General features: G+C 42.5%; 1 protein-coding gene across 1 annotated transcript in view; it reads left to right on the top strand.

Moving 5' to 3' along the window:
* cyribb (CYFIP related Rac1 interactor Bb) overlaps positions 1-23878 on the top strand; it is a 48781-nt gene that overhangs the window by 3259 nt on the left and 21644 nt on the right. Inside the window, exons 2-3 of the mRNA XM_086306538.1 lie at positions 11530-11618; positions 22471-22553. Of these exons, the coding sequence (XP_086162664.1) occupies positions 22481-22553 (73 nt within the window). The 5' untranslated portion in view covers positions 11530-11618; positions 22471-22480. The remainder of the gene's footprint in view (positions 1-11529; positions 11619-22470; positions 22554-23878) is intronic.

Below are 23878 nucleotides of genomic sequence, written 5' to 3'. Positions count from 1 at the left end.
CGAGTATTTGCCTGTTTGCCGTGCTGTTCGTCTTATTGTGTCCAGCGCTCGTTTTTAAAATAGCGCAGCGAGCACGGTTGGCAGAAAAGCGTTGTATTGATCCATTTCTCTGGCATTAAGCTGTTTGTGCAGTTTTTGGGATTAACTTCCTCGAACTCATCTGGCATGTTCAGCATTCAGCTCTAACACCATTATCATGACATGGCCTTAATCCAGAGGAGCCACAGACTTCAGCATTTCAATTTTAAGATTGTTTTCCCCCCCCCACATATGTGTTTAAAGACACTTAAATTATAAATCCAACATTCTTACACCATGCACTTTGTTTAAAAGTTGCTCGGATCACTGCGTAGGTTGGTAACCTGCCTAACATACAATATTATCGCAGTTTTTGACATCTTAAAAAAAGCTGAGTATTGCAGTAATATGTGTTGTAATTTATCAAATTTTTGCAAATGCAAATTCTCCTCAAATTTAAACTTTGTCAGTATTTTTAGTCCAATAAGCTAAAGTTATTTGCTTGAGTTATTTTTTTGCTACAAAATAAGACTGTCAAGCACACCAACACAGTGTTACTGTTGCCTTAATACGAGTCAGTTTGCAATTGGATAGGCTTAGTTAGCAATTACATGCAATGTGTTTCTAATAATAAATCATAAATCATCAAATATCACGTATCTGTTGCTGTCTTCATGGACAGAAGTTCACATGTAAATATTAAATTTGCACTCAGTAAACTTCCTGTTCTTCAGGAACCTAACCAGAACGCAACCAGCTGGCAACTGGTTTAGTCGAGTTGTGCTTGTTCGCAAAGACTCATAACATGTTGGCAATCCGTCTGCATTTATAAATTAGAACGCATGTATTCGCAAACCTTCTATAATCACTCAGAGCGACTGCAGTCGGTCCAAGTCAGACTGTGACTGTTTGCAGAAAGGTTGCCGCCCAGGTGACCTGTGCAGCCACCTTGCGATAAAAGTGGTTGTCAGTGCGCAGCACCCTCAAGCTCTGGGCGAGCATTTAGTTACCACAGTCTTTCAGAATGTGAAAAGATTCAGTAGAAACACCAATCAGAGGCAAGGTTGCTGTCCTATTTTTATTTGTGTGACTGAGCTGTTAGCTTGCTCTGAATTAGGAGGTAGCTTTGTTGAGTTGAGTGTGTCCAGTGTTGGATGGTTTTCCGGTTGCGCTGACTTAATGTACGTTTGCTTGGCTAACATGATCTCAGGATGGCGGTGCATGAGATGGGCCCTTTTTCTTCATCTTATTCCCAGGGTATTTTCATTTATTTAATAAAATATCAATATTTTGTGTCCCTTTATCAATACAATATCGCCACGCACTGTATTGGCCCCATTACACTCAGTGTTTTCCTCCATGCAGCTTAGAAAAACCTGACACCCTCTAAAGAGTTTTTGCTCTTTCACTGAGGGAAAATAGTCAGGACTGCCATTAACAATATATTTTTGAATATGCATTTACTTACATTTACTCAAGCTTACAATACATCTTTGTTTATCAAATGTTCAAAGGAATATCAGAAAAAGACATCAACGTCTTTTAACTGCAGTAACTAGCACCTTTTGCATTAATTACATGTGGGGCCAATTGTGGTTGTGTGCACAGGCACCTCCTCACGCAGGCCACATGGAGCCAGGAAAAACCCAGACTGTTATGACTAAAATGGGTGAAACCTTGTGGTCCTTCATGCTTCTGCATCAAATTTGGTAGAGAATTCTGACTTAGCTGACTGGTATTCATTCTCTAAAAAGTGTAAAGGTTTTTCCAAATCTCACACCGTTCTGATTATTCTTTTTATATATATATATATGTATATATGTATTTTGTTTGTTTGTTTTTTTACAATAACATAGGTTTAAAGGATTTTTTTTCAATTTGGGAATTAACAAAGAAAGGACTTTTGTGATAGCGGTTGTCTAATATACCCTCTGATCACACGTGATTGTATTCCTCCCTTTGCATGCCGGCTCATGTCCTTAGATTTGAACTGTCGACTTATTTTGAGTCATTTAGTAGTAAATCCTAACTGTAATGCCCCCTCATTCAGAGCAAGATCTAAATCTATTTTTCTTGCAGTTGTTTGGAACTTTATCTCTACTGTTTTGTGGTCTGTTCTTTTGAAACCTCTTTGTTTCTTATGCACTTCCTGCTGCTGTGTTGGCCAAGACGACCTCGGCGAGGGACTTCTCCTGCCTAAATAAACTATTACAAATGATGTTAAAGGGCACTGCATGCTCCCTGCTGTTCAGTCTGCAAACGGATATATTTAATAGTTTACTGATTAACACACGCTGACTGTATTTCGCATTAAATGAGCACAGAAAGGTGGTCTGAGGCTGCGGTGGTCCTCACTCTGGTTTGTGTTTGTAGCTTTTGGCGGGGACGAGTAATATGCTTTTGATATGTGGCTCTGATGTTTATGAGTCAGTGTGTGTGTGCCAGTTTCTAATCTGCAGGGCTGGCTGTGCTGGTAGACTTGAGCATTCCTCTCAACTTTCTCACTTCCGTCTGTGATCCTGCTTCATCTGAAGCCCAAAGCGTGCACATAATGAGAAAAGAAAGCAATCTTGTTTCTTTTCTTTTTCTTTTTGCTCTTGTAAGCAGGCATCTGACGGCCTTTAATGGGATGCTCACTATTTCCTGCTTGGTGTATGCACCAGCAGCAGCATCTCCAATGGAAATATGAAGCGAGGTGGACTTTGCCATGAGAAACTGCTGTTTAAGTGGTCAAGTCTTCTCAGTATTCTTAGTTGTGTTTTTGGACACAGACTTTCAGATGTATGATTTGTTTCCAAGTAAAATTTTCCACTGTTAAAGGGCAAAAAGGTCACATTTGAGGCCTGAGGGGGACGGTGGTGTGTGATAGCTTTCAGTGCTCAAACCAGAAAGCACAGTTTGAGTCATACAAGGAAACGATTTTTACTCTTAGATTTGTGTTATTTTAAGTGTTATTGTCACCGGAAAGGAGTCGGTTAAGTTTAGGGACTAAAATCGACTCAGGTTTAGGAAGGAAAAACTACTCGTTAGGTTTAGGCACAAAACAGCTCGGCTAGGCTTAGGCATTAAATGGTTGTTCTAGACTTAGACTTAAATTGCTCAGTTAGGTTTAGGTTTTATACTACTCAGCTAGGGTAAGGCATTTAGGAAAGGAAAACTATTAAGTTAGATTAAGGCATTAAATTATTCATGTTGGTTTAGGCATTAAAATAGACTTGTTTAAGTTAAGGTATTGAAAACGACTTTAAGTATAGGCACTCTGTTGGGTTTAGCAAAAACTAAAAGTCAGTTAGGTTCAGGTATTAAATTATTTGGTTAGGATTAGGTATGAAAAACTACTGTTAGGTTTTAGCAATAAAAATGAAACTAGCTGATTAAGTTTGTAAAGAGCTCGTGGTTTGGGTGAGACTACCGTGGTTCTCACTTTTTCAAAGCTAGTTTCATCGGTTGCCATGGTGACAGGACCTCTCTGAGGAGTCTGGTGTCTACATGGTGCAGAAGCGATAGACTTCCCCTTACAATACATTAGTTTCCTAATTGACATCTTGCCATGAGACTGGGCTGTAGTATACCACATTAAGACAATAAATATCACTGCTCACTCAATGAGAAGGAAAAAACACTGTGCTCCTACCCCCACACTCATGCACTGAAAACCCCTTCAGGCTCACACTAGAGAAAATCTACTTTCACTTCATCCTGCTGCATTGAGAGAAATATTCACTCATGACAAAAGCCACAGTGGGGGTTTTTATTTTATTTTATTTTTTTGTGATAACATGTCAGATTCAACAGGCATGAGATTCTCATGCGGCTGCCTACATTTTCAGCAGACGCTCAGAGCAGACGTGCTACCACAGATGGCAAATCAGCATGGTACAAATCCAGTTTTTGCATGAAAGTGTTGCTGTGCTGCCCCCGCACCAAACCTCCCATTTCACATAGTATTAAAGCTGTTATATAAAAACGAGTCGCTCCCACTTTCACCCCAATTGCCTGTACATTGTGTAGTCAGGTCTAGAATTTCCTGCTTGCTTCAACCTGATGTAGTACATCTGAATATACATCCTTATGTGAAATAATGTAATGGTGCTTAATATTTTGTTCAGCCAAAATACTCTATTTAGTCCATTAGTCAACAAAAATGATCTTCTCAGTTTTATGGCATTTTAAATTGAATATTTGTGGTGTGGGGGGCTTAAAAGGAGTAATTGGAAGATGTCCCCTTGGATTCTGGGTAAACTGTAATGGACATTTTAGAAATTTTATGACACTTTATTGATAATAACCAGGGTTTAATGGGATTTGGCATTAAACCCTGGTACTTAGAAGTACGCTTAGAAGTACATTTTGTTAGGTATACCTGTTTAACTGCTTATTAATGCAAATATCTAATCGGCCGGTCACATGGCAGCAGATTTAAACTGAGCATCAATTGGCATGGTTGTTGGTGACAGATGGGCTGGTCTGAGTCTTTTCAGAAACTGGTAATCGCCTGGGATTTTCCCACTCGACAATCTCTCGGATTTACTGAGAAATATCCAGTGAGCAGCAGTTCTCTGGGTGAAAGTGGCTTGCTGATGCCAGAGGGCAGAGGAGAAAGGCCAGACTGGTTTGAACTCAGTTGTAACATAATGTTTAAACCAAGGTATGCAGATGAGCACCTCTGAACACACAGCACATCGAACTTATAGCAGCAGAAGACCACACTGGGTGACCCTCATGTCAACTAACAGGAAACTGTGGCTACAGTTTTCACAGGCTCACCAGAAATGGTGCAAAGGACATGAAAGCATGCTGCCTTTGATCAAAAGTTCAGGCTGGTGCTGGTTGGGATGTACGCAGTCCAATAGAACATCTCTGTGATGTGATGAGACAGAAGATTCTCCTCCAGGATGTGCAGATGATGACAGCAACTTTTTAAAAATTTTTTTATTTTTTATACCATCTTGTACCACCAGCTTTTTTAAAATTAAAATTCTGGCTTTCAAGTATTATGTTTAACAGTTCCCTTGTTAACTCTTTCAAATCAAATCTATGTTATTTAAAAAAAAATCACAATCTAAGTATCTTCTTAGTATCAAAGACATTTATAATGGATCTGTGTGCCAGCGTCTGGTTGCGTGATTGACTGTAGATCCCTGGCACGGTGTAAATATTCCTGTCCAGCAGAGAGGAACGAGCCCTAAACAAGCATTTGTTGTGTCATTTCAGTTCAAGCATCTCCGGCCCGTGTAAGCGATCTGTGGGAGATTGCTTAATGAAATGATTTTCCACAGAGGCTCCGCTGTGCTCTGCGGGCTTCAGTAATTTCAGTCACACAGCCGATATCCCTCGTCAGTCCTCAGCTCTCGCTCGCCAGAGGGGAAAGGGGAATACAAGTTGTCATGACAACCCAAGTTTTTATGGAAGATTTATTCAGAGGTGTCGAAACTAACAGCGTGAGGGACAGTTTTAAGTCCCAGTGTCACTTTCTTCATTTTGGTTCTGGAGATGCTCACAAGTCTTTTGCCGCTCTCTCTCTCTCTCCTCGACTGCACAGCCAGCATTTTCCATCTAGGCTCCATCATCACAAGAAAACATCCGCCTTTGAAGTTTCATTCATACAGCTGCAGTATTGTAAAACACACTACACAGGTGAGATTGGAGGTGTTGTCAGTTTTGGAAAGAAAGTTGGAGCTTATGATCACATAATGTCGGTGACCCAAATGTCATGTTGAGTGTAAATGTTTAAAATCTCTAGGTTTCTAAGCACATCACAAGTTGTGTGTTTTGTTTTTTTTTTGTTTTTTTTAAATCACTCTGTATTAAAAAAAAAAAATCCCCATTTAAGTCCTTCAAACAGCTGTAAGTATTTAAAAATCCATCTACACCTTGTTAACTTTCCATCCAACTTCTTAAGCACTTATTCAGTTAAGGGTTGCAGGAGTACTGGGGCTTATCCCCGTATGTTGTTGGGTGTGAGGTGGGGTTACCCAGTACAGGTCAACAGGCAATCACAGGGCCAACACACTCACATTTGCACCTACAACCGACTTAACCATTTAACCTAACATGCATTTCTTTGGTCTGTGGGAGGAAGCTGGAGTACCCTCATGGAGCCCATGAAGGCATGAGGAGAACATGCAAGTAGAGCAGGGCGATATGACCAAAAATATTTATCACGATAGACATTTGAAAATTTGTGATAACGATATAACTGACGATATAATTGACACTAGAAAAAATACTTTGCAACTCCACAACTTTATTAGTGCACCCCCCCCCCCCCCCAAAAAAACCCCCATCAATGTATTTTCACTTCAACAAGCAGCTGTTTTTTTTTATGTGCATTAAAGTTATATAAAAATTTAAGAGTGAAAATGCAAATTCCTTGCTGACAGTTCAACCAAAAGGCATTTTCAGTGGAAATTGGCCGACATATCCTCAGCATAACCATGTATAATATCCACAAAACTTAAAAAGAGGTTATACACACACAATACTGTAATACTATATTGAAGCACAGTACGTATCACTCCGAAGCTCCTGCCTACGACAGCCGTAATGCTCCGACAATCCATCAAGCGGTGCGGCTTCGTAGCTTAGCAAAGTCGTACTAAAACATTTGACAGATTTTCGAGCGCCGTGTACATAAAATCGTTTCGAGGTCAGTAAACACAACCAGAATTCATACATAAGGCACACGGGGTTATAAGGGGCACTGTCGATTTTCAGAAAAATCAAAGGATTGATTTTAAGTGTGCCGTATTTTCCAAAAAACATGGTAATAACGACGGCCCGCTAGCATGCTCTACCAAAAATAGTGCTTTGTTGTGTATCTGATGGACGAAAGCCAAACCAGTTCCACATCACTGAAGTTGGAGCATTTTTACAAACCAATTCTGGTTCATCCGTTTCATTCAACGATCCGCTTTCGCCCTTCTCATTCTCCGCCATGCTTTTTCCGCCATGTGCGTATGAAAACAAAGATACTGCGCATGTGCGTTTTACCCATATTCTATCGCGATATTTCATTTTCTTATCGTTGCCCAACATTATACCGGTATTACCGTGAATGGTATGATATGGCAGAGCCATGCATGCAAGCTCCACACAAAGGCCTCCGATGGCTTAGGCAGTTCAAATATTCTTTTACAACTGAAACATCTGAAGCTCAAAATTGGTTTTATCCATGTGGATGACAACCCGATGTGCTCCAAATCTCACTGATTACCTTATGCAGCACATGTTTTAGTGTTTGTAGTGCACACAGCATCAGGGCCACACACGCTGTCCCACATTTATTGAGTCCTTCATGTGGCTGAGTAGAATTAAAGCCAAACAAGTGTACACGGTGTGTTAGCTTATTGCTCCTGCAATCCGAGAGAGCACAGTCCAATATGAGTTTGCTACACAAGCACTTATTGTTGGAGCTTTTGTGATCCAACAGCAAAACTGTAATATTTTATACACTGTGCAGAACAGACCAATCCAGCTCTGGTATGCAGCGACCCTGCCCCCCTTTTTTGTTTTTTCATAATCAAAACAAGGAAATAAATGAAGGAGCAGGAAGTGAGCACATGGTTAGGAGAAAGCTCGTTGCCATGCCACTCCAGCATGTAGTTCGCTGGAGTTTTTGTTTATGTTTGTAACTGGAGTGTAATGAAAATTGCATTTAGCCGCTCCTTCTGTCTTGGTTTTATTTAGATTGACCATGTTCGGATGAAGTACCTGTTGGGAAAAGCGTAGCTGCCTCTGAGGTGACTAAAACCCCAAACTGTGAAACGCCCACATCGGTTAACTGTTAACTGTTTTGTCTCTGATTGCTTTGATTTTTTTTTTTTTTTTTTTTTTTAAACGCTGCTTGGAGGAGTGAGCAAAGTTGAATCACCGCTCGCACACATGCTCACACACATGCTCACACACAGCCTGAGTGCGCTGAATGAGCTCATCGTGTGGGTCTTTTCCTGCAGCAGCACTCAAGTGAATGACTGTGTACTTCTGCACTCACAGGTTGAGCCATGCACCTCAAAAGCATGGTGGTGGTTAGAAGAACTGATCTTAGTCATTTGCCCCAGGATAATCTGATTTAATTTACAGGCGAGAGAGAGAGAGCTTGGGCAGCCTCGTATTTATTGTATTAGCTGTAACAAAGCACTATGAAGTAGCATCTAACCTATGTGCTTGACTTTTTAGCCAAGCTAGCAGCTCGCCTGCACTCCAGTGCTTTCTTCACATGTAAATGTCTCATCAGTTGAATGGATTCTGATGAAGTTTTGTACAGTCACAACTCTGGCTCTAACACAACCACAGTGATATGTTGGATGATGCCTGGTTCTACTGGAGGTTTCTTCCTATTAAAAGGGAGTTTTTCCTTCTCATTGTCACCAAGCGCTTGCTCAAAGAGCATCATGTGATTGCTGGGATTTTCTCTGTATTATTGTACAATGTCTACCTTAAAATGGAAATGAATTTCCATCCACTAGCACGATCAGACAATACAATCTGTGTTGGGTTAAGCCCCTCTGCACTTTGTGTTTAGTACATGGACTTAACAACTACGTGACCCACTGATTTATCATCAACATGTGGCAACTCCAGTATCAAGGTTGTGAAGTGATTAAAAAAAAAAAATCACTTCACTAGAATTGTTATGAAGAGAGTGGCGATTATAACATGAGTCTATGGCAGGGGAGGGAAACTCCAGGCCTCGAGGGCACCCTTGAGCCAACACAGCTGATTTAAATGGCTAAATGACCTCAAAATGTCCTGAAGTTCTCCAGAGGCCTGCTAATGAACTAATCATTATGGGGTGCAACAATACTGGTATCGAACAATAAAATTTTTTTAAATTTATTTTATCAACTTTTCTTCTGACGATGCTGTCTGTGTTGAGAGCTAAGTGGATCTGCGTTCGACTACTCCGCCTAGGCTGCACTGTCGAGCGCAGATCCACTGAGCGCAGCGCAGTTGCAACATGGCAACTGCCTCAACAACCTCCCCCACCCTCATTCAGATCTGGCCTTTGGAACTATTTTGGTTTTCATGTGAAGTATGACCCTGATGGTAAACGCGTCATGGACAAATTTAAAACAGTATGTCTGATGTGCCACGCAATGCTCAATTACATGGGTGGCAACTAGTGCGTTAGCGCAGTTAGCTCGTTAACGTGCTGACGCCGTCCAGCCCCACGCACAGGGCGATCCGCGGTAACGCGTTAACGGAGATTTGCTGCGTTATGGCCACGTTAATGTCATTTTAACGAGATTAACGCTGACAGCACTAGTGGGAATATGACTGCACATTTACACTGACATCATCATTGGAACGAGCCATTTCTCTGTAATAAACTCTTTTCCAAAGATGAGTGATTTCTTGATCAAATTTGTTTTTTTTATTACTTTATTTCAGCAACATTCAATTTAAAAACTGTACTTTTGAGTTAAAATATATATTTATAATTTCAATAAATTAAAATGGCATGAACATTTTTTTTGTATCGAAAAAATATTGAACCCTGACACCAAAGTATGAACCAACCCTGAATTTTGTGTATTGTTGCACCCCTACTAATCATGTGATTCAGGTGTGTTGACCCAGGGTGAGATCTAAAACCTGCAGGACACCAGCCTTCAAGGCCTGGAGTTGCCCACCCCTGGTCTATGGGGATCACTAAACTCACTTATGGGGCCGGCCACATGTGGCTGTTAGAGGAACTGCAGTTTCAGGCACTACAGATTTGTCTTCATTTTCCAGCCCTGGAGGACGTGGCTTGATTTAGTATTAAGTCAGAACAGTTGGCATACACAGACTTTAAAGGAAGCAGTTTATGCACAGTAGACTTCTGAGTAGTTGGATTTTCTTATTCCTCAAGTATTGTTTTAATATTTTTAATTACATTTTGCATGAAAGTCTATCTACAATGGCAAGACTAATGGAACTTTAATTTTAATAGTCTGTGGGACTTGTGCAGAATCACAAGTCTAACAGTATATCAAGTATGAATGGTATGCTTTCTGAAAACTCAATAAAAACACTTTGATTATTATTAACAGTATATCAAAATGCTGTCTTTTTTTTACTGCCACGCCTCTCTGCTGTAATGTAGCTGATTAAATATCCTGCCATGCTGTGTCTTCAGCAGCTGACTTGCACTGTTTGATATTACAGAACCAAACCTTAACTGTAGCACCACAGCTGACATACTGCTCTGCATGATGTAGGCTTAAATGTAACCTCAAGCGATATTCAAGCGATGATTTGGCTGTATGTTGTGACCCCAGCTGTGTTTGAGATGCATAGCGGACTCCCATGATGCCCTGCTACAAATGTTTCCTATGGCATGTCAGCTCTGTTGGATTAAGAGCAAGTCACATTACATTAACGGGGAGAAAAGTAAAATAGGAGAGGCTGTTACACCCCCTTTTTTCAGGTTCACAAGAATGTATCTTCCTTGTTTAGTCTTATTTTCTTCTTCTCTGGTTTCTCGTGTGTAGCTTAGCCCTTTGACAGTGTCTTATTTCATCACGTTTGCCCTCTGCTCAACAAGTCTCTCTCAGGCTTCACTGTTCTTGTGGTTCTGGGGTTTGAAGTCTGATCACATTCATGCATGACCAGCACTGATGCCACCGCTGTGCATTTGTATGCAGGCTGGCGAGAAGAGAGCTGCCTCGGTCCTAATGGTCTCACAGTCTACTGAGCGTGCACTCTCAATCAGGGCTGCATGACTTGTGAAACGAGCTTGTGGCTTGCAGAGACTGTTGAATCTTGAAACTGAGAGTCGTGAGGTTATTCTCTTCTTATTTAGACCTAAGAACCAACCAGATGCACAAAACGTGTGCTAAACGTTTCAGTCGCTTCGATTTCTTATTAATGTGGCGGGTTTAGGCGTTTCCACATCTCAATAAAAGGACTCAAACGTGAGTGGGGTGAGTGAGTTGTGCTGTAGTCCTCTTACAGGAGGAAGCGTGGAGTCTTGTAGAAAACCTGAAGTGAATCAGAGGAAGTGTTACACAATAGGAAGTGGTGTGCTTTTTTTCATGCGATTCTGTTTGTTCCATGCTTCTTTTTTTCTCCTTTCTAAAAATTCACTTACTCTGGCCCATATTTCTCAAGGTAGTCGCATTAGGATAGAACAGGCCAGTTATTGCCTATTGTTTGTGTTTGCATTTTCTCTCATAGTGCTGTGTTTCCTTTTTTGTGTGCTACAGCTCATTTTAAAAGGGAACCCAAAGACAGGCAGTCATTTCTAAAGGGTGTAACCAGTATGTGTGAAGTGTGCAACAGTAGTGTTGTCCAATTTTGGTAAAGTCAAAATGCACAAAATAGTTGCTTAGCTGTGGAGTTTTTTTTATTTTTGTTTTTGTTTTGTTTTTTTTGGTGCATTTCAAATAATTTAGTTGAACTTTGTCTGCAGGAGGAGCAGTGATGCCACGTCTTGTTATCTCTAGTTGCGGATGTTTTTTAGGATTTTTTTCAAGCTCTAGATTGTAAAGTTTTATGTTTTGTTGCTGTTGATCTTTGTTTCAGAGGCTGACCTCTGCTGGAGGACTGTGACCCCGGGGCCACCTGCCAGGCCGGGCCTCCCTGCTCCTGCCAGACACACAGCTCCACTGCTGGTAAGTCCTAAAAGATGCTTTTCTGTTGATGTGCTAATCAAATAGGGAAAAAACTGGAACGGTTCATAATAATTTAAACTTTCAATGACAAATCTTTGTGCCGTGTTGTGGCAACATGTAAACACAAAGCAGGAAATTCACTCTGCAAAGCAAATGCATGTCCGGACAGTGCTCACTAAGTCAGACTGCTCAATGATTATATTAGCTTTGAACCTCATACTGCACGCTAGTCTGTGGTTATTTCCATTGGAACAGTATAAAATTCCCACTCAAAGTCCGCAAGTTGCACACGTGCATCATTTTCATCAATGCAAAAATTGAAGCTATTTTTATCCTCAGCATCTTTCTTTTCCCACCCCTGATTACCATCTGCTTATCTGCTGTTATTTTGTTTGCATGTCTATTTATACCTGCACATATTCACAACTGATATGTTTCCTTATTTGCATTCACTGCAGGTGCTTAAAGGCTTTTGAGATCATCATAAATACTGCCGTCATTCATTTGTGTAACTATATTTTTCCAGTTGTTTAGGTCATTGGCACATACTGAAGCGCGTTGAATTGAATGGAAGCATTTCCCTAAATAGAGGCTGAGTCAGTTCATTTTGCTTTCTTTCCACTGCTAGTGTTTTTTTTTTCCATGCTAATGTGGGATCAGTATAGGTGGGAGAAAATTCAGTTAGCTGCTGTTTCTATTACAAAGTTTGGCTTCAATCACAAACAGAAGTGGCATACTTTGCATTCTCAGGCCAGATCTCAGGGAAAATTGGTTATAAAGCACATTTTTAAGGGAAAATTGAGGCCAGGTCACTAGGTGCTTGAGTTTCTGTGTCTTTTCACCTCAGACTATCCCAATTTAACAAATCTCTGAGCATAAAAGTGCATTCACTCGTAAAAATAATTAGAAAATCTTCACCATTTATCTTCTTGTCGCTGGTGGAAGAGCTACTGCTGTAATGGCCCGCGTTCATAAAATTTCAGCCTACTTTTCTGACAACCATCACCTCATCTCATTGACGTTTAAGCATTAGTAGCTCTCTGTGCACAAATACAGACATGTCATTATGTAAGACCGCCTGTGGTGCACCTATGCCTGTTATAGTCCTAATGTGCAGTGCTGTGGGTGTATGTGTAATGCTGGCACAGGAAATGAAATGCATTGTGGGCCATAAAAAGGAGTTGAGTAATGTAGGTGCTCCCGGCTTCCTGTCCCCCCCATCAAGGCCAGAGTGTTTATATAACCACAGGGCACGGGGTCACGTGATGAGCTGGCAGCTCTGGTGGTGGACGGTGTTTAGTAGTTGGTCAATTGTGGACTCAAACTCACTCCTGGTGATTTTAGACGAATATTTTAGTGCTATGTCGTTCATCTCTCCCTGCTCGTATGCGTGCCCATCCCTGTTGTATTTTCCTCTGTGTCTCCTTGGAGATTGTTACCATGCCACACAGCTATCATTCGATTGGCTCAGCTGTGGAGCTGGAATGCTAGGCTGCTTTGACAGCTAAGCCTCAGGTGGTTCATATATAGGATTGCTAAGTCAGTGTGTGTCCCCATGTGAGGCTTGTAGTGTGTATGCGTGTGTATAGGCTAATGCTTCTGCAGTGCCTTATTGAGACTCAAATCTATTCACTTAAATCGGCCTGAACGGTTGCTGTTTTGGTTGCTGTGCAGTATACGACCCTGCAGCGGTGCAGGGGAACAAACATGTGATGGACTATACGTGAAGAAAGGGAATGAGTTAATGCAGCAGCCTGAGGTCTGTGTGGAAGGGCGGATTAACCCTGCTTAAACCAGGGGGAAGGTGGCAGCCATAGATGAAGCTGTTCTTGGCTCTTATAATTGGATCAATACTGCCCCCAGCTGGTGAAGCCTTGAAGTGTTATTGTTATGGACATGAATGCAAAATATGTGTAATTGTCTTCTATATATAGCTCTAAACTTGCACTAAATTACAGATAGAAGCTGTTTTTAGACCAGTTTAAGTGATTCAGCTGGTAGATCACATAATAAGATGTTATTATTATTTATTTATTTATTTATTTATTTATTTATTACATACTAAATGAATATCAGTTTCTCCACTCCTGACTATATGGAAGCTGTTCTGGCCTCCTGCTCTCAGCCAACCCCACCCTCTGACTAGGTCATTTGAGATGATGCGTCTGAAAGGGTGTAATATGTAGAGTGGCTCGTTATGTCAGTTAAAAGCCCCCAGCTTCTCCTAGGTTATCTATTATTTATGCCGCTGGAGGCTTGACGCCGTGTAACTTCCTGCCCAGGTTTTCCGTCAGGAAGCTCGCAGACTGCGGCCATATGCGCCAGAAAAACCGAACATGTGGAAAGCTAGTTTTAAACTTGGAACTGACATATATTATTTCTATTTCTTGTCAATGGAAATAGTGTCATTTTTCCCCAAGAGATATGGGAGCGTTTAGCCTTAAATAGTTGTTAACACCGGATGGCGCTGTTGGATCTGGCATCAGACCTTCTCTCCAACTTAGTAAAATGAAATTTGCAAGCCTTGCAGAAGTATTCTGCAGGGTTTCCATCAAGAGACAGTTTACAGTAAAATCAGTTTATTGTAAATATTCCCACTTCCTGTTTGCATTTGTAAAAGTAAACAAAAAGATGCATAAATGTGCCGGTACAAGCTTTGGGAGTGGCTCTCATCCTTCCTGCCTTCTCTGCACAGCTGCTTTCCTCCTCCAGATGGCACTCGCCTCCTACTCAATATAAATGTCAGTTCTCTACAATCTGACACTCATCATCACTCCCAAACCTCCTCTGTGCCCCACCCAAAATCCTGTTGGGGTAATATTCTGCAGGAGGAAAAAACATGCAAGGATTATGTTTGATTCTAAAATTGAAATTAGGCTTAAATTGGAAATTCATCTCTTCCCGAATGCTTTTGTAAGTAAGATTAAAAGATGCTGCTGATGTTGGTGAGTCAGTCAAAGGTCAGGCAAGTAATGATGGTTTAGGGTGGGGTGGGGGCGTTGTTTCTGCAGAGGAACGAGGGAGAATGTATGTGAATGGATTTAGGAGGCAGATGCCCCGAGGGAGGTGGCACTTAGAACAGGACAGCGAGTCAATGCTAACCCCACTCCCTGTTAATGATCTCCTCACACATACCAGGAAGAAGTCAGAGGACTCTCAAGGGCAGAGTGGGAGGGTGTGAAGGGCCTGGCTCTGAGGTGGATGGAGCAGAAAATGAAAAAGTAAATTTATATGAAAGATGATGCAAATGTCACTGAGCCTCCTGATTTGAATATTTTTAAAATAAGGAGGATTGATCTGAAATTAACATCATCCAGCCTGTGAGCCCTGCTCTCTCTCTCTCTCTTCCCTGTCTGTTGGTGTGACTGAAGAGCGGCACTAAGAGCCTCTCCACAGAGCTCAATGAAGCCCGCGTTTTAGCTGACTCTGGTGCATCTGCCTGTTGCCATGGTTTCCATCTTTCATCAGGTGCCGTCCAGAAAGCAGCGCTTAGCAGAGGATGAGGCGCTCCCGCTTTCATCCTTCCTCTCTGATCTGCTTCTCTGGACAGAACGGCAGTTTTCATAACTGAGTTCGTTACAGCTGTTGGCGACAGGGGATGTTTTTAGCTGGAGAAAGACGAGACGGCCGATACCGGATGTCACCTCAAGTGACGCCGTCTGTCTTCCTGTAGGTTTGTTTTGATTTGCCCCGAATCTGGGTGAGTGGGGTATTAGCCGATGTTTACGCGGGTGCAACAATACAGAGGCGTGGCTACGAGTTCAGAGAGTTCACCCACATAAACAAACAAATCGTAGCCTGCCCCCGCTGCTCCTCCCTTTTTCTCGTCACCTTGCACCCCCCCAAGCAATTTTTAGTCAGCTGGGTGAGATTGGTAGGAGATAGTTGGGGTGGGTGGGGGGTGAGGAGGAGATGAGGGGGGGGGGGGGGGGGGGTTAGGGGGAAATGGGGACGCATGCCAGTCCCATTTGGGAAGTGCTCCCCCATTTTCTGCCTGTCGAGTCAGGCCAGTGTCAGCGAGCTCCGGCGGGTCCAGGTCTGGCCGAGTGGGCTAATGCGATGTGGCGTGTCACCCGGGGAATCTAGGTCAAGTTTAAAGCTGCCTAGTTCTGCCCGCCTCTGCCGCAGTGTGACGCTTCAAATCCCTCCCCTTCCACGCACGCAATAATATTCAGCACGCGTCCATACCTGCACTTTTATTTTGCATTTGTTTTATATTTTAATCATTTCACCCTGATCAAAATGAGCTCTGCATTTCCTGTTACAGGCTGTGTTTATTGCAAACATAAACACACTCATCTCTCACACACATGCCTTGCCCCATCCCACCCCCACTCCTACCCCTATCCACACACACAAACACAGACAGACACCCCAGGCAAGCTCTCAGCCCGTCCACGGCAGAGCCCACGTGACGCTCCGCACGGAGGCTGGGGAAGGGAGGGCGTTGTTTTTCCCTCCATAGTAAAGCAGCGGGGCACGTGGATTCTCATGCTGCAGCCGAGTAGTGGAATGTCAGCACTATCCCTCCCTCGCATCAGCCAGCTTTCCAGTTGCCCCGAGCCGTTTCTGCAAGGATGGCTGCGGCAGTGCTCGGTTTCAGCCCTGTCCCGCTTTTTATTAAATGGAGAGGCACAGAGCTGGGAGATGTTTTTAAAAAAAGGCAGTGCCATTCTGAGGTCAGGCTGCTGCATGGGCGTGGCACTGTTTTGGTCTCTTCACCGAATGGGCTTGAACCTCCCTCCACTGTCTGTAATCTGCACATATTTGTTTTGGATTGTAGCTTCAGTCGGATGACATTTTCCTGGAATAATGGCAGGGTGTCAGTGTGAAAGTCCGCCTTTATCGTGTTTTTATTGCAACGATCTGCACGTGTTCAGCAGTAAAACTAGATTTTCATCTTTAATAAAAATTAGAGAATTTGCTGAGCTACACAGAAAAATGAAATCACATCCAATCCAGTCACTAACAGATGGGTTCAGACACTTCTCCATCATCTGTAGTTGATTTTACTATCCTGCTAATCCGCTGTTTTTGGCGCATTACCTCATCTGTATTAATATATTCGTGCGCTTTCAAGTCTTACTACTACTGTACTCGCTCTTCACCGGGAGCTCGAACCTGATTGGCTGCTGCATTCTTTTCAATGGCACCAAATTTTTTTCGACTCCATGGATACAGCGAGCTGTTGGTTAGGCCGGCTCAGCCAATGGGAGAGCTGCGCGGGCTCCAGCTTGTCAGATTCTGCCCCCTGGCCTTGGAGGCAGCCCTCCCCTCCCTTCCCACCCTCATTGAGAGCACGCGATGTCTCAGCGGGGGGGTTCAAAACAACACCAAGATTGTCGTCGGCTTCTCTGTGGTGCCCAGGACATGCCAGGACTGCTGGGTACTGCTCAAACTCTCTTTAATATAGTGTCTGCACTTTCTTCACTACGCTATCACTAAGCAACCAGTTACACTTAGTTACACAAATTGTTGGAAATACATCTTTAAAGAAAAAGTCCAAATAAACAGCAAAGTCAGTTATCTGTAAGTGGTTCTTTTGATGAATTTTGGTGGAAGAAATTTGCATAATGGACAGATTTAATTTGCTCTTTTTTTCTTTTCTCTGGACTTTAAGATTCTCTAGTGGACTTTGAAACGCAGCCACGCAAATCCCCGTCCTTTAAATGACCTCATTTTAAACGGCACAGGGGAGCAGCGCCGGGCCTGCAAGGCTGCCAGTGCCCTCGTTGAAGCGCTGCAAGCCCAGGCTGCTCTGCCCAGTCAGCGAGCAGCTGAAAGGTGGCAGTAGAAGATAATGATGATGGAGATGGTGTTGGGGTAGTGCCCACATCATCCAGCAGGGTGAAGTCGGTGACAGCTCTCATCGCTTTCCGAGGCTGCATCAGGTGCCGCTTTCCGACAGCCAGTGAGGTGCTGGCGTTGGCACGGTCAGACATTCAGGTCACATTAGAGGAGGGTAGTTTGATGAGACCGGACAAGGCAGGTGGGGCTTTGCAGGTGGTCTGTGGATTTGGCTGGTGACACAGTTTGTAGAGGCGCTTTTGAAGTAAATAAAAGTTAAAAAAAATATCACTGTTCATCCACTGATTTCATGCTGATGCACAGGAAATCAGAGAGAAGCTCATTTTAAATGCACACCAAATATTTATTAGAATATATTCAAGTTAAATTTAGGATTCCTACTACCAAATATTTATTTTTTGATATAATCTATTACTTGTAACAAAACAACTAAATAAAAACAAAACAGGGCAAATGACGACTTGGACAAATTCAGCTTCAACTCGTCATTCAGTCATTTAAAAACTGTCTGCTCATCGCACTTCGAAAAAAAAAAAAAAAAAAAAAAAGGGGACATGACCCAGTGCTCGGTTTTCAACATTCAAGAATCCTCCCTACACGATGCATCTCATGCATTTTAAAAGCGCCCCGTCTCAACCTCTGCTCCTGACTGCTGAGTGTGTACTTTGCTCTGTCGCAGCACCTCCCTGTCTTCCAGAATCACCTGCGCTGGCGTGATTTGCCCCCGTCTCTGCAGCCCCTCGCTCGAACGTTTTGGCTCTTCACCTGCCACTCATCTCGGGTGACATCTGCCTGCCAAAATTGAATTGCGTCACTGTTCTGCCCCGACCCCTCTCTCGCAAAGCCCGTCCATCTCCACCCCGTCACCGAGGGCTAAGGCTGCCACCGTTTCTCTCTCTACAAACTGTAGCAGATCTCTGACTTATCAAATGTCTGTCAGCCTCTGTAGCTCTGCGCTTTCGAGGAGTCGGAGGATTGACAGCAGAGAGCGGCGCAAGGGTGTCGCTTTTCATTGCACAACTCGCAGCTGACTTGTGAGAATGTGTGTGTGTGTGTGTACATATACAGTATATATACTGTATGTGTGGGTCTTCGTCGCCTCCTCATACCTGCAAAGCACTTGAAGATCATCATAGCCACAAAAACTGGGTCGTTTTCACAGGCCCTACATAAATAACCATAAATCATACTGGGTGGTAACAAATTCCAGTTAACAGTGAGTGAGGGCACACTGGTAAATTTGTGTGACTTTGATTGGCCTACCTGCAGTAAAGTTAGGAGTTTGTTTCCAGAAACACACTTGACAGAAATCTTTTCATTGTCCTGCTCTCCTTTTTTTTTTTTTTTTTGCCCATTATAGGCAAACAAAACTTAAACATATAATTGTATTGCAGTGCTCTGGTTTTCCTACGGGTGTGGCAAAAACATCTTCCTCCAAGGATCAGAAACCCTGGTGCTGTAGTTGTATAAAAGTATGACTCACTTCTGGTAGCAAGTCTCTAAACAAATCTCAGCTCCTGTCTTCAAATGCGTCTGGTCACCTATTTTGGGCATATTCATTTTTTGAGCAGAATTAACATTTTCCTTTGAAACTTTAAGTTAATAGAATAACCAGTAAAATCTGGTTAGCTAGCTTAAAAAGTTTGTCTCTAAATGAGATTTATCTCCTGGAAGTTAACCACCATCCTTGCTGGTGCAGAAATCTCCAGCTGATCTCAATTCTGGATAATTGGACTGCGGTGTCTTTATGTCCCTGCAAATACAGATTCTGTGCTCAGGCTTTGCTTTGGTTTTGGTGCTGCTCTATCTGTACTCCATTTAACATCTGTTTACCCAGTTAATCTTAATAGTTTAAGGCACTTAAAACAAAAAGCTTAACACTGACCACGCTGACCATTGATCAGTTTTAATGATATCAATGATGTTATTATTTCTGCTTACAGGCCAAATTCTTTGACTCTCACTGATCAGCTTTCTGTACAGCAAGAAATTGGCACACCTAGGTTTTAACTCATTCACTGCCATTGACGTCTATAGCCGTCAATTGCAGTGAATGAGTCAATGGGTTTAACTCATTCACTGCCAATGGCTGGCAGTTAGAGCTGGGCGATATATCGAGTTTTTAAAACATATCGATATATTTTTATACGAGATATAAGATGTGACAATATCCTTTATATCGATATAGTCTATGTTACGTTATAATTATAGTTGTGGAGCCGCAAGTTTGCCTCTCTTTCGTCCACTTTTGTCTCTACGCAACGTTACTCCGCCTCGCCTTCACTGAAGACAACTCCCCCTCCTCCCCCATCGCTTCACGTGCAGGCAGCGACAAGACGGACACGGCAAATCTCCGTTAACGAGTTACTGCGCGTCGCCCCATGCGTGGGGCTGGACGGCGTCAACGTGCTAACGAGCTAAACATGCTAACGAGCTAACCGCGCTAACGAGCTAACAGCGCTAACCCTAAAATCCTTTCATTCTCTCAAAAGTTGATAGCGCGCCTTATGTATGAATTCTGGTTGTGCTTGGTGGCCGCGAACCGATTTTATGTGGTACACGGCGTTCAGCAATCTGTCAAAAATGTTTGAGTACGACTTTGGTAAGCTACGGAGCTGCACCGCTTGATAGATTGTCGGCGCATTACGGCTACCGAGGAGCTTCGCGGAGTGATACGTACTGTGCATCAACGTAATATTACCGTATTGTGTGTGTATAAGGACCATAAATGGCACCTGTAAGAGACGTGGTTATGAAGCGGATTTCAAACTCCAGGCTATCAGTCACACAGTAAAACTTGGGAACAGAGCAGCTGTAAAATCTGTCTGTCTTTGTTATTACGCTCAGCGTCTTTTAGTTTACATTTTGACTGCACAATTGTGAGCTCTTTGTTTAGCACAAAAACAACCTTGTTTTCTTTTATTTATGGAGCATTATTATTTAATGAATGCTCATAATTTAATTTTGAGTAATTTTTCATGTACATCTGTGCTGTATGTTAATAAAAGTGCCTGTGTGACATCTGGGACACAGCTTTGACTAAGAACTCTTTTTGTTCTTACTTTATGGCTTAAAAAAAATATCGAGATATATATCTTATATCGCCATCCAGCTAAAAAATATCGAGATATGAATTTTGGGTCATATCGCCCAGCCCTACTGGCAGTGAATGAGTTAAGCAGGAACTCGTTTGTTTTATTATCAGAGTACATTTAAAAAAAAAAGAAGAAGCTTGCACGTGGCTCAGGTGTGCAGAAGCTCCACTGAAATGAATTTGAGCTCATTGTTGTGTAATGTGACTGTCAGAAACACTGCTAAGCAGCATTGATCACAGGAAGAGACAAACTTGGAGGGATGCTGTTTGGATTTGGTTCCCGTTCTTAGCTGGACCACGATTGTGATCCTGTCTGGTTCACTTTCTGTTCTGTAGAGGTTTTTGAAGCTTTTTGCTTTAGTAGACAGTTTAGTAGAGAGTGGGTCAGGAAAGCAGAGAGAGCAACTGAGGTGAAAATGCACGAGCTTCTGGTTGGTCTGCTGCATTTCAGCCTTGGGGCGTATGGTCGCCTGCTCACCTTGTGAGCTAAACTGGTGCCTGTCCTGTACAGTTTATTAGTCTTAGAAACCATGAAGAAGATGTACAAATGACCTGTTGTGCTTTGTTTGATGGAAGGATGGATTATATGGATCATATTAAACAGCTGCTGTTCAAACCTTAATGGGGAGCAGCGAATCAGAAGAAACTTAAAGGGAGGAAAGCTAAACCAGCTCATTTCAGACTGACCCAAGGATTATTTTGAACCACGAATCATGCAAAGCTACTCCAGTGGAGTCCAAACGTGAAGCTAGAAATGAGCTTAAGAGGTCCACTTTGATACCCTATGCCAGGGGTGTCCTGCAGGTTTTAGATTTCACCCTGGGTCAACATACCTGAATCAAATAAGTAGTTCATTACCAGGCCTCTGGAGAACTTCAAGACATGTTGAGGAGGTAATTTAGCCATTTAAATCAGCTGTGTCGGATCAAGGACACATCTAACCTGACCTGCAGTACACTGGCCCTTGAGGCCTGGAGCTGGACACCCCTGCCTTATGCTCTAAAAAGGTGCAATGGTCACTGGTTAATAAATATTAAAAAAATATATGCTTTAGGTTTCTGTATCATGCTGCTGTCTTAGGCTGGGATTATAGCTACACTCTCTACAGACACCACAGACAAGTACTCGATCCTATTGTAGTTTTCTCGAGGCTGTGGTTGGTGCCTTGTAGCATAGCATCTTGTGGACAAATCCAGGTGGTCCAAACCTGGTAGACACGGAGCCTCGCAGTCATCGTCTGATGAGGAAATTCACTCAACTTGCAAATTTATGGATTGCAAAACTGTAACTCTGGCCTTATATTTACTGCTGTAGCACAGTGCAAGTGTTTTGTTTACTGTACCACATTCATCGTACATGTTTGCATTGCCAAGGCATGTTTAATATTAATGTGATGTTTGGGCAGCTGCATTATCTGATTGTGCAGAGACTATTAAGTGAATTTCTTAGTACTGCTCTAAGTCTGATTCACTTACAGTAAACAGAGAAGGCCTTTATGAATGTTTGATTGGATGCACTGTGCAGCAAACAGTTACATACTTCATGCATAACATAAATTATGAGCGATATCCCTGCGGACGATGGTAAAATGGATTAGTTTGCATGCGGCTGCCCGTAAAGGTTTGCCAATGCTGGGAAGAAGTTTAGCAAAGCAGAAGTCAAACTGTTTTTTATTTTTGGGGCCTTTTTTTGGTTTGACATCTGGTTGGTGAGAGCCTGGGTGCAGGAAACACACACTGGGGAGTGTCCGAGGGGAGTGCTGGTGTATGTGAACGGTGGGCACATCTGGGGTATCACTGAGTTCATACAGGCACCAGAGCAGTGAAGCAGAGCGGGAGTGAGGTGCATGGATACAACAATGCATCACCACCTGCTCACTTCACTGCTGCACTCTTCTTCTTCTTCTCTTTTTATTGATTTCTCTCTTCTTCTTTTTTTCTCTCTCAACAGGTATCATAACATGGGGAACCTACTGAAAGTTTTGACATGCACAGATCTGGAACAGGAGCCCAATTTTTTCCTCGATTTTGAAAGTGAGTTTTCTTTTTAAGTAATTTCTCCACATCTCTCCCAATATGGATCACATGGATATTTTACCATAACATTACCAGCTCCAAAACTCCAAAACTTAAATCTTTTCACCACCACTTATCTTTTACACTGTTCCTCCCAGCGGCAAAAGGAATCAAATCTACCACTAGGGCTGCTGCTCTTTTCCATCAACCTGCCTTTTCCATGCTGGAATGTGTGCAGAATATCAATCAGGGCAGAGGTGCAGCAGTGCCCCCTCCCCAAATATAAAGCACTGAAGTCGGGCTGTGGTGTAGCCTAAGGGCCCTCAGCGTGGCTTGAACCTGTGCAGTGCTATTCTCACACTTGGCAAACCCAGAGAGTCAGTCATACCTTCAGAGGAAACGGCTTCTCATAGAGCTCAGTGTTTGGAGGTGGTTTTTATACTGAAAGAATACCACCGTTTTATATACAACTAATGCTTTACAATACTGAGCAATGCTGTATGAAGTTTTTCTTTAATAATGCTGTTAGAGGCTGAAATTTTATTTCTGAAGAGCAAATAGAAATAACTACTTTAAAATAAAATGAATAAAAACTATTTTTTAACTAGTTTCATGTTTAAAAATAAAATGTATCCTTATGAACAGTTCTCCAGATCCATGGCTTGGTTCATATTCACTGGCCTCTTCACTATTTACACCTCTTTAGCTGCATATTAACACAAATGTCTAATGAGCCAATCACATGACAGCAGCTCAGGGCTCTTGGACAAGTAGTCAAGACAACCTAAAGTTCAAACCGAGGATCAGAACAGCATCTCTGAACGCACCCTGAAGCAGCAAGCTACAACATCTGGGTTTAAAATGAAGTTAGAGATCACACAGGCTGGAAAAATGTTTCCTGGACTGATAAGTTTTAAAAAAAAATTGTCATTAGATGTTGATGGTAGGGTCAGAATTTGACATGAACAACATGAAATCATGGATCCAGCCTGCCTTGTATCAACAGTTCAGTCTGGGCCGGTGGTGTAATGGTGAGGGGATATGTTGTCGGCACACTTTGGACCCCTTAGTACCATCATTTAAACACGACAGCCTCCCTGAGTGTTGTTGCTGACCATGTCCATTATGACCCCATTGTCTCTCATTATCTTTTGTGCAATGTCTGCTTCTATCAGGAAAACGAACCATCTCCCAAAGATCAAATCATCTCAAACTGGTTTCTTGAACATGACAGAGTTATGTCCTCAAATGTGCAGCTTACAAATCTGCCGGAACCATTGACGTGATGTTGTCACATCAATATGGAGCAAATGCTCGGAGGAATGTTTCCAGCATCTTGTTGA

This window comes from Aulonocara sp. 'chitande type north' Nkhata Bay, linkage group LG9 (genome assembly GCF_057382095.1).
Source record: "Aulonocara sp. 'chitande type north' Nkhata Bay isolate Kocher_YH1m ecotype deep benthic linkage group LG9, A_spYH_male_GT1.1, whole genome shotgun sequence".
Classification (NCBI taxonomy): Eukaryota; Metazoa; Chordata; class Actinopteri; order Cichliformes; family Cichlidae; genus Aulonocara; species Aulonocara sp. 'chitande type north' Nkhata Bay.
Note: the sequence above shows the minus strand (reverse complement) of the source record. Positions and strands in the feature narration are given on the sequence as shown.